Genomic DNA, 17,904 nt, shown 5'->3' with positions numbered 1-17,904 from the left:
AAATACAGGGAGAAAACCTTCAGATGAAATGAATTAAAGCAAATAGTGTTTGTAAAAGTATTTATGGTAAAATGAGACTAAAAATAATAAGACCAGAAAGCAAAGGGCAGAAACTGGTAGCCCTGTGCTTATATAACAGGCAACTGATTAAACTATAATAACAAAATTTTGTAAGTAGGGAAAAGGAAAAGAAGCTGTATTTGGAATTACTTTAGTTGACGTAACAGGGAAAAAAATAGATCCCTTCTATTTTTTAAAGTCATTAATTCTTTTTTTAAATTTTTAAAACTTTAAAATTTTATTTATTTATTTATTTATTTATTTATTTATTATTTGTTTTTGAGAGAGAGAGAGAGAGCGAACAGGAGAGGGCAGAGAGAGAGGGAAAGAATCTTAAGCAGGTTCCACTTCCACCGTGGGGCCCTATGTGGGGCTCAATCTGATGACCATGAGATCATGACCTGAGCCGAAATCAAGAGTTGGACATTTAATGGACTGAGTCTCCCAGGCACCCCTACATCCATTAATTCCTAAGACCAACAGGGTTTGTCTTGAGATACCACTTTTAATAGCAAGACAAATTAATATAAGGAGAATATATTGTAGATTTTATTTAGTATTTTAACTTTTTTTCAAGTTATTGGTTTGGAAATTTACACACACACACACACATGTATATATACATATCAGCATACCTATATACATGTGTGTATGATGTGTACGTATATATACATGTTTCTTTCCCATTGACAGATAACAGCTTGCTGTTCCTCTTACCGATTTGTTCACAGGGTTTATTCCCACACTCTATCTACTCCTAGATTATCACAATAACCCTCTGGACCACTATTGTTACTTATATGTTGATGAACTCCTCTGCAACAAACTCTTCCTCAATCTCTAATCTGTGTCAAACCCTATAACTCTCTCATAAGTGCTTACTGGGCATTTCTAATTGGACCTCACACTCTCTCCTCAACTTTATATTCTCAACATGGAGCTCACTAAATGAATACTCTCCTTTGATTTTCCTCCTGTGTTCTCTTATTACTAGCAGAGAGACTAGATATCCCAGGCTTCCCTTCAGTCCTCAGACTCCGTCATTCATCCTACTGTGTCATCTTAGAACCTCTCTCAAATGCGGCTTCTTCTCTCTTGTGGAGGAGACCTGTTTTTATTCAAACTGTAGTCACCATTGTCCTTGACCACTCAGCTTTTCAGGTCAGGTTCACACACTCGTCCACTTTGGCTAGAGTCACCATCTCACTAAAGCAAATCTAATCAACTCATTATTAAGTACATGTCGTGCAACATCCATTACCAACTTCTAAACAATCTGGATCTAGGCTGTCACTCTAGCTACCTCTCTGCTTTGAAAATATGTCTTAAAGTTTAGCCGTGCTGATTTTCTAACCTTTCCCTATATAGCCCTATACCACATATTTGCATAGCCTGTTCCCTCTGTCTAGATTATAGATTACCCTTCTCCCAATTTCTGATCAGTAAATTTGACATGAAGATGTAAATGCAATTGTGAACTTCAAAAAAAAAAATTAGTCTTGCAAGTTTTTTTTTTTTTTTAGTAACTGTGAGAACAAGAACAGTACATGAAAAAACAATTGCAATAAATAATTAATGGTGAAAATCAATTGATTAAAAATCAATGTTTAATTGGGGAAATTCTGCAAACAATGTGGAAAGGGAGAGAGATGTTAGCACATCTGTGTGGGTGATGGATTTGGGAGGAGATGGGGGACAGCATAGTGTCGATGTCTGCTCATTTAAAACATTCAGAGTGTTTGCAAAAATCTAATAAATGTGACACAAATAAACCATGTACAAGAAAATTTTATAGTTCACAATGGAGTGTGCTTGTTCAATATTGTCATCTAATAAGACTATACTTGCCATTTAATTTTAGAATTACAAGTTAAATTATGTTTTTCAAAGTTCCTGAAAACTGAGATCAATTTGCCACATTGCATCTGTGGTAAGACCCAAGAAAAATGTTCATTTGCATTCTGATAATCTGTAAGAGACTAAGTTAATCTTAGGATCACTGTGGGATTTGGCAGTGTGTTTTGGAGACAAATTTGGGTTGTTTCAGTATAATAGAAATTATTTCTTATTATTACCAGTGGCCTTAAAAAGCTTTGAATTATAAAACGTCAGATGAAACTTCAAGTTTTTCTTACTCGAGACAAATCTCAATATAACAAAAGAATTTCTTCTTCAAAATAAGGTGACACATATACAGCAAAATATGGTTTCTCTAGATTCTGACTCTTTCTTGTACAATGCAATCCTTTGAATCCCCATCAGCACATAACAAGGTGAGAAAAAAAGGTTCCTGACCATAGTTTGATTCACTATTGCTCTTAAAAGTGGATTTGAAATCAGGAATACAATTTTCTAGAAGTAATTCTAACCTTTGTCTATAAGAAACTACTAGGTGAGAACATTCATCTTAGAATCACTACTTAATATGCTATTTGTCCTCTTTGCTTAAATTTAAATGTTATATATAATATAGTTCCTTTGGATAGAAACAGAGGTCTTGATTAAATTGAAGACAAAAGGAATTTTACAATAGCCACTCTCTAGGTATCCCTTCCCCAAAAGACATTTTGAAAACATTCTAGACTCACTCCCATAACATAGCTACACAATGACTTAGTTAAAAATGACTGACTGCAATATTGGAGAATACATTTGCAAATCTGAGTATGGATTCTTCATTAAAAGGTTTATTTTATGCTCCTCATGCAGATGTAATTCCCCAGAGGAAACCCAAACAATTTTACTCTTTGGTCTCACTAAATCATATTTGATTCTGCTTTTGAAATCTAAGACTTTGAAGTTTACAATCTGACTAAAATTAAGAAGTTGCTACACTAAGAATCGTTGGTTGGTGAGCAAAACTGGAATTGAGTTGCTGCTGATAGATTGTTTATCCTACGCAGAAAATCATCCTGTTTTCAGATTTGTTGCTGTGTGTGCACTCGATACAACTCCAAATATGTCTTCATGCTGGCTGCATGCCCTAAAATGACTTTGAATCACATCGTCAAAGCTGGTCTGTGCTGTGATTTCCTTAAGAAATCTGGATAAAATTAATCAATGGTGCAATCCAAGCATTGATTCCAAGGAAATGTGCTAAGCTATGATAACTTCTGATTAGACTAACATCCCAGTGCAAAAGCCAGACACATGATTTTGTAACAGTGGCAGAATAAATAAACAAACCCACCAGCAGCCTCAAACTGTGCTTAAAGTGTCAGTTTCCCCTGTCCAAATCATTGCTATTCACAGAAGTTGTTCAGACATTTATTTAATGTTATATTCCTCATAATTTTAAAATAAAATTCAGATACATTTTTTTTTCATTTACATTTTCCTACTTGAGGTGAGAGGATGCATTTGAGATAGTTTCAACCTAATTATAGCCTTATGGTTCAACATCAGAAAATATTTCATCCCTTTGTTCTACACAGAAGAATGCATTATTTGCATGGTTAAGTATAATGTATTTCTGTTAGGGAGTGGAAGGGTGATAGGGTTGGATGGAATATATCTATAAACAAATACTTCTGTGAAAGGGTCAAGGTCAACAACCTTGCAGAGGTGTCCAAATGATAATGGGGTCTTCTCCCTAAACTCATCCCCAAAGTGCTATTATTGACAGCAAGGACAATCAAATCAAGTAACACCTCCATCCTTAAGTATATTCATTTATAGCTGGATACAAATTTGGGTCTCTCTCTATATATATAAAATAAAATTTCAATGAAATTAATTTCTCCATTCCCCTTAACCTAGTAAAGGAGCTATTAATAATAAAGTAGCTTTCTGTGAGATGATGAGGAGCCAAGGATGGAAAATTTCAATCAAAAGAATGGGGTCACTTACAGTCTCTCCACGTTGTCCAGGGTGTCCTGGCAGGCCATCCTTCCCAGGTGGTCCCTGAAATCAGAAATATTAAACACCATATGTCACAAATATTTATTGAATTGTTTTATAGTTTAAATGTATATGTTGGACAATTTTATCATCATATTTTCATTATATATATTTCGATGTTCTGTTGATTTTACATACAGTAGTATGTGTGTATATCTCTTTGGGGGTAATTCTATCTGTAACTGTGACCAAGAGAAAACTGTGTAATTCCAATATGAACATTTTACATTTAAATGATTTCATTAGCATCTGTTTTTTAAAAAAACATTCATATAGATTTTTAAAATTTTTACAAAAAGGTTAATTCTTCAGTACTTGACAAATGAACATTTTCCCCTCTTTTTGGTGCTCTGCTTGTAATTCAATTTCCTGTGCATCAAGATTTGTACAATAGAAAGATAGTGTCCTCTAGTGGTGGTCTGAGCTTCTACCTGATAAGAATGAAAAGAAACACAAACTTCCAAATTACACTGTCTCTCAATTTCTTCAAGTAAAGGAAACAGGGTAAGGTTTGCTCAATTTTAGGTGTCATTGGGGCCAAATTTTCCCAGTTGTTTTTCTTAAATATCCTCCTGAACACATCATTTTTACTAAGCACTGGACAGCAAATCTACCATGTTATCACTTTCTCTAAGGGATGCTGTCTGTGTCATGACCAAAGAAATAAATGAAGCAATTAACTAAGTACTTAAAGCAAACAACTCTGTGTGGTTCCTGTGTTTTAGATACTTAGTAGAAATAGATTGCTTCTTTAGTCTGCATTATGGATCGTTCACCCTACTCAGAAACCATTAAGTATTGGGGTCAGATTTCAAAACAGATTTAATAGGTATAGGCGGAAATATTCTCACCCTCTGGAGAAATGAAAGAAATGATCATTTTAATAACTTTTTAAATTTTTTTGACATTTATTTATTTTTAAGAGACACAGAGAGATATAGCATGAGCAGGAGAGGGGCAGAGAGAGAGAGGGAGACACAGAATCCAAAGCAGGCTCCAGGCTCTGAGCTGTCAGCACAGACCCTGACATGGGGCTTGAACCCACAGACCTCAAGATCATGACCTGAGCCGGTCAGGCACTTAACCGACTGAGCCACCCAGGCGCCCCCATTTTAATAACTTTTTAAATGGTAACAGACATACCTCTCACTGTATGTTAATTATTTAAATAAATCTATCTTAAAAATAGATTATTTACAAAACTCTACTTTCAAATTATCAATGCTTTTTAATGCTGGGTTAGAAAAAAGGTTTGTTTCAAACCATAAGAGACTCTTAAATACTGAGAACAAACTGAGGGTTGATGGGGGGGGTGCTTAGGGAAGAGGGGAAAGTGGGTGATGGGCATTGAGGAGGGCGCCTGTTGGGATGAACACTGGGTGTTTATGGAAACCAATTTGACAATAAATTATATTTAATATTAAAAAAATGAGATTCTTTTCACTGATGGCTTTGTTCCCCAGGAGTAAGGCTTTTTTCTACATTGGCTGTAACACCTCAGGAGGAAGGCTTCCTGACGGTACCAGCTCTGTCCCTGATCTCATCTTTATTGACACACTGGTTGCCATGTGAATTAGCAGCTCTAGTTAATGACTGTTATTATGACATTTCACAAGATTATTGTTCGCTCAGTGATTTGCTCATGTCTCCCAGGATCACCTGAGTGATTCCAGTGCCATCCTCCGAAAAGACCAAAACTGGAATGCTTTTAACCAAGGCCCGAAAACATTTTCGGCCATCATTTAAACATTTCTTCTTTCAAAGCCATATATTACAGATCTATGTCTTAGGCACTATGTGTACAGTAATCTAAGATTTAGCGTTGCCCTCCGTTTAAAGGTGAAACGCAGAAATAAGTAGTTAATTGCTAGTAGACTTCATGCAGGTTCAGTATTTCAAAACAGTAAATAAGGACACATTTTGTACTTTATTATTATTTTGATACATATAGGAATAAATGTGCTGCCAATTGGGGGAACTAGTAAAAGTTTTAAATAAAGACACAGAGAGTGACCACTAAAGGATAATAAATATGTAGCAGGCTTTTCCCCCGCCCATACTAAAATGCCTCTCAAATTATGTGTTTTGCCATCAGCACAAGCCATTTATATGTTTTCTTACAAATCTGTAAGTATAAATGTTCACTATCTTATATTTGCTAGTTTGAGACATATAGATTATACTTTTATTGCAAAATATTATAACCTTTTAAAACTGTTAAATTTGATCTTAGATCAAAATGACATCACCTAGGGGTGACTGCAACACAATTTTTAATGGCTTTCCTACATATCCTGAGGGAACAGTGTTCTTTAAGTATATATTCCAAATATTAAGTGATTAATTCTAAATAATCATAATGGCTCAATAGTCTATCCAATAAAAGAAAGTGGATTAACTACTCATGGCATTAATTTTAAAATCATAATTTTATTGGTCAAAAAATACTGCCCCTTTGATGTTGTTGAAGGGCAGTGGCAACAAATTTATCTAAATGAGGGTGTGCATATACAGCAAGGTAATCTGTGAAAAGACACTCACTAAATAAATGTTAAGGCTATTTTTTTTACCTCCCATTGGCAAAGAGTTTTGATTTTTTGTCTTCTATAAATAGACTGTATCTTACAATAGTTATAAGTCTTAATCACCTCAAGTTAAAATTTTTCTTAAATGGGGTAACTATATGCTGACATTGGCATGAGGGTAACAGACTCTAAACATGAACATTTTAAGCACTCAATAAATAACATTTGTGAATGTATATCTATGTAAATTTATATATAAAAACATATGCACATTTTCTGATTACAATGAAGATGAACCAATTAATAGACAGGAAAAGAAGCTTGGCTCTATCCCTCTACTCAATTTCTTCCTTCCATATCCAAGAGATGAAGGCATTTCTGTCCTAAAAATGTTATAAAACTGCATACCAGAGAAATAATAGGTACTTTTATTTCATGCTCTAATGTTTCACTTGACAGAGAAACAGTGTATAAAAATCATTTTGTTTAGCAGTGAAAGCAATGTTCCTGAATAGTATCATGTCTCTCCAACTAGATGGCATGCTTCTCAAGTGTAGGCATTTATTACACTTTTAATGGCTCTTAGAGACAAAATGCATGCTTGATTAATCGCTCAAAACTTGTTGAAAGATACATGAGAGAATGAACTGAAAAAGTCTGAGGAAAAATGGGTCAAATGGCTTTCTTTGACAATAAAATTACATTATATGAAGGAAACAATTCTTAGCAATCTGTGCAATCTGTGCAAATATAAACGGTATGATAATGTGGAAGTTATACATATCACTGGATTTTATGTTGCTAAACAATGATCTATGCATGCACATGGCTTCAAAATACTTATGAAAAATGTCTTATGTATGAAATCATTTCTTGGAACTGTATTTTCACTTCTCTACATGTGAAACGTTGCATGACAATATTACATTTGGAACGCAACTGAGATAGTGGGTAAACAACATTATATACAAGTAGTATCAATCTTACCCTGTATTTAATACTAGCTCTTTACATTAATCCTTTCATAATACTATAATACAGATAACAATCCTTTCTTGATGTGTTCACAGTAATAAAGCAAAACCGTTAGAATAATATTTCAAACAGTGTCTAAAATTATTGCAAAAAATAAGAGATTGCTTCAACATTTAATATTTACTTTAAGCCAGTATTTCGTCAGAGAACAAACTGAGGGTTGCTGGAGGGGTGTTGGATGGGGTGATAGACTGAATGGATGATGGACATTATGGAGGGCACTTGTTGGGATGAGCACTGGATGTTATATGTAAGTGATGAATCACTAAATTCTAACCCTGAAACCATTATTCACTATATGTTAACTAACTTGGATTTAAATAAAATAAAAAAAAGTTGCTTTTAATGATAAATAATTCATTTTTAAACCTGTGAGCTAAAGTCAAATGTGAAAGTTATCAGTGGAAATAGAGGGTTATTCAAACTCAATAAGAAGTTGGAGACCATATACACTTAGTTATAAATTATTTTCAACATGCTTGAAAGTATAATGTAACCAGATGCAACATTTATTTAAAATTTTAACATCTTAATTCAGAATTTTCCAAATTGTTCCTTTATACAAGACTACTATTGGACTATATTTGGTTAACTATAATTATTAGAAAATAGAGAACTGGAATATACAATTTTTTGAAATACTGGCATATATAAATAGTCTCACATTTCTTGATGCATGCTGTGGTTTTGTCAAAAAGACTCAGTTCAAAATCAATTTAGAACATTCAGTCAAAAAATATATATCAGTGAGCCTCTAAATGAAAATATCCAGGATGTGAGTAAAACTACTAGTAATGATTTAGTTATTTGTATCATTATAATGAAAAAACATTTGGTTCTCAAATTATTAACTGAAAATTTAGCTATACTTTGTTTCCTGCTGAGTAAATCATATTCAAACTATGTTGGTTATATTTTCAGCCAAAATATTTTTGAGCTTTGTTACTTAAAATATGGCCTAGGAGCACAGTATTGGTATCACCTGGACCTTTGTTAGTAACTTCAAGACTCATGACTCACTCCAGGCCTACTGAATCAAATCTACATTTTTTTAATGTTTATTTATTTTTGAGAGAGAGAGAGAAAGAGCACGAGCAGGGAAGGAGCAGAGACAGAGAGAGGGAGACACAGAATCTGAAGCAGGCTCCAGGCTCTGAGCTATCAGCACAGAGTCCAATGCAAGGCTCGAATCCATGAGCTGTGACATCATGACCTGAGCTGAAGTCAGATGATTAACCGACTGAGCCACCCAGATGCCCCCAAATCTACATTTTTACCAAGATACCAAAATAATTTGTATGCACATTAAAGTTTAGACAGCATTGTCAAATGTAGACTAGAAGAGTGGCTCACAAACTTTAGCATGCATCAGAACTATCTGGAGAATTTGTTAAACAGACTGGGCCCCTCTCTTAGGGTTCTGAGTTAGCTGAGTGATGTAGGGAGAAGACTGTATGTCTAACAAACCCCAGGTAGTACTGATGTTCTGGTCCAAGGACCACACTTTGAGAACAACTTCCTTAGACATGTGGGTGCTATGGCCTGTAAGTTCATATTGAAATTCACATTGAAATGCCTAATTCATGATGTTGAAATCCTAACCCTCAGAGGCAACGTTAGTAAGTTGGGCCATGGGTAGGTGTTTAAGTCATGAAGGTAGAACCCTCATAAATGAGATCAGTGACTTAAGAAAGAGACTCCAAGAGCTTCCTAGCCCCTTCTGCCCTGTTACCTGAAAGAGGGCCCCCACCTGACCATGCTGGCTCCCTGAGCTAGAACTTCTGACATCTAGAACTGTGCGAAATAAACTTCTGTTGTTTATAAGCTATCTAGTCTCTGTGGGTAAACAACATTGTGTGCTTTGTTTGTTTGCTTGTTTGCTTGTTTTTTGTTATAGCAGCCAGAATGGACTAAACCAGTGATTAAGTTGATTCTAGTTCTCATAAATAAACTGAGTAGGTTACTAAGAAAAGAAAAATAAAACAACTGAGCAATGAGCATGTCTGATATTCCCAAATACATTTAAGTGTGGAAATAAAGGATTTCCACTAACTTTGTGAAGATACTTGAATGAGCAAATTTTATAAAAGGGATATAATTCAGAAAGGATTATCATTATTTTTTTAAAAGCACGGATTATAGACAAAAATAATAAATACAAATAAACAAATTACAATGAAATGTAAGTAATGTAGAATGCCAGAGAATGTTTAGGAAGTGATATTTTGAAGGATACATTGGATGATGGAAGACAAAAGAGAAGTTCTGATGTAACACATATTTAAGATTCAGTAACAATTTTTAATGCCATCAGTAATATGCACTGCAGTGGAGGAGTATTTGAGAGAATAACATCCAGGTTGTTCATGTCTTTGATGTACTTTGCAAGAATCTTTATGAAGATCTATTTGGGTTATATCAGAAACATTCAAGAAACGTCATAAATTGAAAAATGTACATTCTTTGACGTCACCAATTGCAATTTATTTTTATTAGAATTTTAATCAATATTTGCATCTAAAAATTACTTAAAATATAAACTGTGACTCTTGAAAATTTGAAAACATTGTCAAATGAAGAAATAAAGAAAAACTATGGTACTTACAGGAGGACCTTTAGGTCCAGGGAATCCAACTGGACCCTGAGGTCCTTGAGGGCCCTGAAAATAAAAAGCAGTGGAGAAATTTAAGAATATGCCTTAAAAGATACATTTTTATACTTTACAGTTTATTTCTACAGATGAAACACAATATAGCATACAGCTTCTTCATCATCATGACAGAACTACAGTAATGTAACAAGATAATGTAAGCTAATCTAAAAGTTAAATGCATGATTTTTCACCTTATTCAGTACTCAAAACCACACACCAATGGCCTTAAATCATGAGCACTGTAAGTATTTAGAATTCATAATAAAGTGAGCAGAACATAGATGTATCAAGAAGCTCCATACTTTTAACATTAGTTATCTATCTGTCTATCTATCTATCTGTTAGCTATCTGTCCTTGGGACAGAATAATTCAATTCCCTAGCCACCCCCAAAAAATTATTTCTAAAATTGACTCTATAAATGTTCTGATTCCAGTCATACAAAAGTAAAGGAAAAAATAAGTGACTAATTCAGAAAGACCTTTAACTAATTTCTATATTTAAAATGTATTTTGGAAGATGCCAATATCTCATTTTACTCATATATAAAATTCTTTTGTAGATCAGAGAAAAAACGCTTTATTGTATTATGTTTCTCATTAACATTCAATCTAAAAATACATTTATAATATTGTTTTAACTTAATCTCTAATCAACATTATTATTCAATACTTATATTTATATAAATTTAAAATGCAGTAAATAGACCCTATTATAGTGACAGCAAAATAATTGGTGAAGATAATCCTTTATGTTCCCAGAACATAATAATTACGTTTCCAAAAGAAATATATATATATACTTATATATATATATATATAATGGAACATAATATAAATAGGATTTCTTAAATAACTCAACTAGAATAGGATTTATTTATATTTAAATAAAAATGAAGTATGCTAAAATTGGTCTTTACTCTTTTCAGTTTATCAGTTTAGCCTTTCCAAGGGAAATTTCGTTATCATTTTTAAGCCAATGCTAGTTCAGAAATCAGCACAAATTATTGCTATTACCAGCATCTTATCTTAAAATCAAAAAGAAACTTCCAAGTTCAATATGTCATTAAATAAATAGATATCACAGTGTAATTACCAAAAACACTGGGCAACCTTTGGGACTTACAAATTTTGGTACTCTCATTGAAGTATGAAACTATCATTCTTAAATATATATCATAATAACTTAATATTATAAACAAAGTTTTATTTTAAATATAAAATATTAGGGGGTTCTGGGGTAGCTCAGTCGGCTAAGCATCCGACTTCAGGTCAAATCATGATCTCACAGTTTGTGAGCACCACCTCGGGCTCTGTGCTGACAGGTCAGAGCCTGAAGCCTGCTTCAGATTCTGTCTCTGTCTCTCTCTCTCTCTCTCTCTCTCTCTCTCTCTCTCTCATTGCTCCTTCCCTGCTTATGCTCTGTCCCTGTCTGTCTCTCAAAATTAAACATTTAAAACAATTTTAAATATAAAATTTTTTAAATATTATTTTTTTAAGCTATGTAGCAAGCTCTATTTTTCTAATTCCTTAATATGTAGTTTCTTTGCCTTCTAAATTTCTGCTCCTTTTCAACCAAAATTTGATTTTGGATTTAAATTTCTTTAAGGAAAAAAAAATTCAAAAATCACTTCTCTACAAAATACATAGAAGAAAAAGTGGACCTGTATAAAATTTCACAAGAAAGTGTTGACATAGTCCTTCCATATTAATGAAAATAGTTTCCAGGTGATGTGGAAAATACATACTCAGTGTAAAGACAGTGTTGGAATCCAGTAAGTGCTGCCAGATAAAAACCAAGTGCCTAGTGAAATTTGAACTTGAGATAAATAATGAATAATAATATTCCCCAAAATTGCAAAGGACATACTTATACCACAAACTATTCTGTTGTTCATGTAAAAATTCAAATTTAATTGGTGTCTTAAGTCTTTTTATTTTATTTCATTTTTTATTGTTGTTTTTTGCCTTTTGCTAAATCTGGTAATCTTAGAACAACTAAAAGCTGTCTTAACTAAGTCTTTAATAATAGGCATCCATGATCCGCAAATCATGAGTATGAGGAATTATTATATTTAAGCTGCAGAGTATCCTAATTAGTAAATATATAATAGTATATATTTAAAATATCCTACAACATGTACATAATATGTACATATAATACTATATATATATATTTATAAGCAAATATATTGTTAAAGAAGTCCATTGAAATGGGCAAAAATAGGTATTTCCATTTCTAGTTGAATAGTACTATAAAACTCTCCCCCTAAACTTCCCAAGTTATTTATTTTAAAGAAAATATTTGGTAATACCATTTCTATGATTCTTCAACTATGCCTAAGACATAACCAAATAGTTTATGATACATAAAATTCTTTGGAGAAAATGAGGATATGTTAGGGAGAAAAGGTTTCATCAACTATGCAGAATATAGGAAGTATGTCCTGTATATTTAAAATGTATGAATGCTATTTAAAAATGGTTTCCAGCTTACTTAATTTTTTTTCATAATAACCTCTACTTTAAGCTTCAAAATACACTTTCCTTACTCTCAAAGTATTTTTACAATTATGAGTAATCATGCTGTTGGGTCACACTGTTATGTTCCAAAACTGTGAATATATATGGTTGATCATGACATTTTGGAATGCAGAAACAAAATATGAAAGAAAAATAGTTTATGCTTTAAAAACAAAACTCCTAGTTTTTCTATAATTTGTCAAGTGGTTCTATTCCATTTAATGATTTAGCCATTTTAATTAAATTGCATCTTCTTATTAAGATTATTTTGACCATCACATTTTTAAAATGTGTATGTTATTTATGATTTTAAAATGTACAGGATGGACTTAATTTGGGAATAGTTCATCAATAGTGAGAGATATTTAGCATCTAAATATACTAAAAAGGGGGCGCCTGGGTGGCTCAGTCAGTTGAGCGGCTGACTTCGGCTCAGGTCACGATCTCACAGACTGTGAGTTCGAGCCCCGCGTCGGGCTCTGTGCTGACAGCTCAGAGCCTGGAGCCTGTTTCGGATTCTGTGTCTCCCTCTTTCTGACCCTCCCTCGTTCATGCTGTCTCTCTCTGTCTCAAAAATAAATAAACGTTAAAAAAAAATTTAAAAAAAATATACTAAAAAGTTTACTTTAATTAAAAGTAAATATATAAATATATTTACTTAATATTTAATTATATATATTTAATTAAAAGTAAATATACTAAATATACTAAAAAGTTTACTTTAATTAAATATGAACCAAAGCTTTGAAACAACTATAATTAAATGTTTATTCTTAAGTCTTATCTACTGACATTTCTGTCACATATAGAAACTTCATTCCAAAAAATTACTTATTCTCAGTTTTAAGTTACATATCATGGGGTATTTCAGTTTTCTCTTTGTGAAACATCTATTATAAATTTCAAATAATAATATACAAAAATATATTACTATAACTGCATAATACTAAACATTGTTATAGAATATTCAGAAAGGAGTCTAATTTCTTTAACAGTAATACAGATTGAATATTTAAAATTCAAGAAGATCACTTTCAAAAACTCTGGCTACAAAAATGCTTTATTTTGCCAAAAGAAAACAAATAAAGGGCATGCTTACTCATGTATATTTAGCTTTATTTTGTATCAATTGAAAATCAATTTACTAAATAGTTTTTCTATTTACTGGAATAGACGTTTTATCTTGATTTGAATGTATATCGATTCTGACTTAATGGCTACTGGGAGCTTGCCTTTTACCAGCATAATGTTGCTTGCAGCTCTATGGACAAAATGAATATCAACAGGGAACACAGGAGGACTCAAGGAGAAGGCATAGGTGTCATATGGATATTCAAAAAAATTTTATTTGGCTTGAGTTTGAGAGACATCATAGGGCAATTATGCACATTAATTCTCTCATTTCTATAACAAAATTGGTAGCACATAAGTGATTAAGATTTTTTAAGAAGTGAATTAAAAAATAAGAACTTTTAAATTCTGAATAGATTTTGCAAATTTCTGTGTACATGTATTTGCAGACACATGTACTTTTTCCCCAGAAATTTAAATACTTGCAAAATATTAATATTTATTTTATGTTACTGTATCCTGTATCATACGTACTCTTTCACCAGGAGGGCCAGGAGGGCCATCACCACCTGAAGTACCCTATCAAAAATAAAAAAAGAAAAGAGAAAAAAAGAAAAATCAGTTTTGATTCCTTCTGATAGCATTTGTCCTCTGGAAGAGGAACTTACAGCAAACGCAAATAGAATACTTCTTTTTTTTTTTTTTAATATAATTTATTGTCAAGTTAGCTAACACACTGTAGAGTACACAGCGTGTTTTTGGCTTCGGGAGTAGATTCCCATGATTCATCGCTCACAACACCCAGTGCTCATCCCAACAAGTGCCTCCTCAATGCCCATCACCCATTTTCCCCTCTTCCCTGCCCCTCACATCATTCCTTAGTTTGTTCTCTGTATTTATGAGTCTCTTATGGTTTGCCTCCCTCTCTCTTTGTAACTATTTTTTTCCCTTCCCTTCCCCCATGGTCTTCTGCTAACTTTCTCAAATTCCACACATGAGTGAGAACATATGACAACTGTCTTTCTCTGACTGACTTACTTCACTTAGCATAATACCCTCCAGTTCTATCCATGATAGAACAAGTACTTCTAATACCTTTGGACCAGGTTTCCCCGTGGGACCTCTCGCACCTCTTGAACCTCGAGGACCCTGCATACAAGAGCAAAAGATGAAACCGATCGAGTGTCAGGCACACCCCAAAGCACAGAATCTGTTTTTATTTTTGAAGAAACTTATCTTGAAACATTAAATCCAAAATTAAAATTATTATTTTAAATAAAGCCACCCACCGTTGGGCCACGTTGACCCCGAGGTCCTGGTTTGCCAGCTACACCCTGCCAAAGACAGTTCAAACAGTTTCAGTAGGCAGCATATCACAGCAAATCATGAGTCAGGTGCTGAAAGACAGGTACTCATGCAAGAACATTTGTATGAGATAGTACAGGACAATAGACTTCTATACCATACCCGTGCACCTTTCTCTCCATTGGCACCTGGAAACCCAGGAAATCCAGTGGAACCCTACAAAAATAAAAATAATAAACAATGAGTATGGTAACTAACGTTTTTAGACACAAGCTGCAGGCCTTTAGGAAAATGAACTTACAGTAACATCTGAAATCCTGGAAGCAGTGAAAGCATGAATTGATAAAATACATTTTAGTTTTTCACTTTAAAATAATGAACCAAGTATCATTTCTCATATTAGAAAATAGCAATTAGAGAACACTATATAAAATAATTTTGACTTACAATTCTACACACTTGCTTCAACTTGGAAGAAAAATCTTATTTTTCATGAGCATGAATAAATATTAAAATAAGAATTTTATAAAAATTTTCCTAAATTAACATTGTTATATTTATGTATTTGAAACTTTTAATTTGATATTTTTACACCTTTAGAATTGAATCAAATCATAAAGGCTAAAAATCTTCTTCCACCTTTCTGCTTGATGTTTGAATGTGGTTAAACCTAGCTGAGAGTTTAAGTCAGGCAGTCCTGCATTAAAGTCCTGTTTTTGGAATTCCAAAGGCATAAATTCATAACTTATGTTTATCATACATTCACCTAAGCTGGGTACATTACATATCCTCTCCAAGCATAGTTTTTCTGCAAAATGAGGACACTCACCCACATCTTATAGGTACTTTTACTTTGTAGGCGATTAGAATAAAGGAAGGCAAGGTATACAAATGAGAATAATAGATAACAATAAGTATTGGTTGTTTAAAGGTGTAATAGGCACAGTGAAAGCATCATACTTCATCCACAGACAGTCACATTTTACAGATGGAATATAATATAGTCCCCCATTTCATCTTGTGCATATTCCAGATTTTTATCTGTTTACAGATTCCTTTGAACATGACTGTGACTGGTTTGCTTTATCGTATCATGAAACAGAACAGATTAAAGTTCAGATCTTTTCTCCTCAATGTGCTAACTATGAGACTTTGGAAAGTGTGTGCTTCCAAATACTCACTTGTCCTATTCAGACCACTTTATGAATTAAATGCAATAATGTATAAAATATCCAGCAGAGTAGTAGACATTCAGATTTTACATACTTTCCCATGTGTTAAGGGAGATATAACAAAACCTTCCTTTGATTTGAATATATTTCTTGCTTTTCTTTCCATTCATTTGGATTAAATTACCCCTAAAATAATATTTATCTAAGTGATAAGTGTCCCCTCCATTTCATGATAATTCAGAGTAATTCCTAATAATGTGGATTGTCAAATCCCACTGCAGATTTCTCTCTCTAGCAGAAGGACCCAGGAATCTGCATCTTTAACAATTCCTCCAGGTGATGTATATAATAGATACCAATGTATATTTCCTCCAGGAGAAAGTTGTGTGTGAAGCCTTATGGGAGCTGATGGCCAAAACAATCATCCATTGTATGCACTGCTGAGCTTCTTTTTATGACCCATTTCCCAATATATTCTAATTCATATCTATAGAGGTTACTATGTGATTCACCTGAGGACAATTGTTAGGACATGTAATATTCACATAATGGGGAAATAATGTCTGCAAATTATGTTTTTTGAAGGGCTTTCAAAGCCTTTTTCTCTATGGAGAATGAGAAGTTAGATCTGGTAGAGGATTACTATGGGACTACTCTAGGAATTTGACAAGTGAGTAGAATCCAATATGGAAATAACCTACTCTACCAGATTTTATCTGTGAACAAATATTCATTTCTGTCTTGAATAGAATAGATAACTAATCACATTTGTAGAGACTCCATTCAAACAAATTGCTCTATGCATCAATTTTATTGTTATAAAATTTATTTTCTTATGTAAGTTTCTGCTCTAGGCAATTTATGAGAAAAAAACAAAAATGCCCAATCCATCAACTAAATAGTTTGTAATATAAAGGCATATTCTTCTTCTTTTCTCACATAAGGAGTTATCACCAAAATATAAAATTTCCATGATAGGTTTTTACTTTATTTTATTTTTAATGTTTATTCATTTTTGAGAGAGAGAGAGAAAGAGAGAGAGCGAGAGCGAGCAGGGGAGAGGCAGAGAGAGAGAGAGAGAGAGACAGAATCTGAAGCAAGCTCCAGGCTCTGAGCTGTCAGCACAGAGCACACAGCACAGTGAGGGGCTTGAACTCATGAACTGTGAGATCATGACCTGAGCTGAAGTAGGACGCTTAACCAAGTGGGCCACACAGGCACCTCAGGAATTATAGGTTTTTAAATGGAAAAAACAAACAGCAAATGAAAGGCTGAAAAGTCAAAGATTAATGGTAAAATTGGCTCACCAATTGTGAAACTTACAAAATTATTTGAATGCTGTTTTAAATATAAAGAATCCTACATTAAAACAGATTTACTTTTTGAAGTAGTGATCTTTTTATAGTACCAATGATGGTGCAACTTTCAAATACCCATTGTGATTTACATTGCTAGTAAGATATTAAGTAAATTATATTGTCTAACTATAGTCCTTAAACTGCTTAAGAGATTAGCAGTTGAATTTCACTTTTAGTGCAATATAGATTTAAATATATTCAAAATTCATTAGATTCCACATAGGAAAAAAATGTGAAGGTATCTTTGATCTTTGATGAGACCATTATTTTTTGTTTTAGAACTAAGAAACGTTAATCATTTTTG

At 33.2% G+C, this 17,904-nt stretch overlaps 1 protein-coding gene across 3 annotated transcripts in view; it reads right to left on the bottom strand.

Moving 5' to 3' along the window:
- The window catches only part of COL11A1 (collagen type XI alpha 1 chain), a 222,906-nt gene that overhangs the window by 76,761 nt on the left and 128,241 nt on the right, over positions 1–17,904 (bottom strand). For all 3 annotated transcript variants that reach the window (XM_047084158.1, XM_047084157.1, XM_047084159.1), the window contains 6 exons: positions 15,233–15,286; positions 15,055–15,099; positions 14,861–14,914; positions 14,300–14,344; positions 10,126–10,179; positions 3,910–3,963 (listed from right to left, as the gene is read on the bottom strand). In XM_047084158.1, the coding sequence (XP_046940114.1) occupies positions 3,910–3,963; positions 10,126–10,179; positions 14,300–14,344; positions 14,861–14,914; positions 15,055–15,099; positions 15,233–15,286 (306 nt within the window). The remainder of the gene's footprint in view (positions 1–3,909; positions 3,964–10,125; positions 10,180–14,299; positions 14,345–14,860; positions 14,915–15,054; positions 15,100–15,232; positions 15,287–17,904) is intronic.

This window comes from Lynx rufus, unplaced genomic scaffold (assembly GCF_022079265.1).
Source record: "Lynx rufus isolate CCGP_SWC_20201006 ecotype Redwood Valley unplaced genomic scaffold, mLynRuf1.p SCAF_2, whole genome shotgun sequence".
NCBI classification, from domain to species: Eukaryota; Metazoa; Chordata; class Mammalia; order Carnivora; family Felidae; genus Lynx; species Lynx rufus.
The sequence above is the reverse complement of the archived record's forward strand: the minus strand, read 5'-3'. Positions and strand labels throughout refer to the sequence as shown.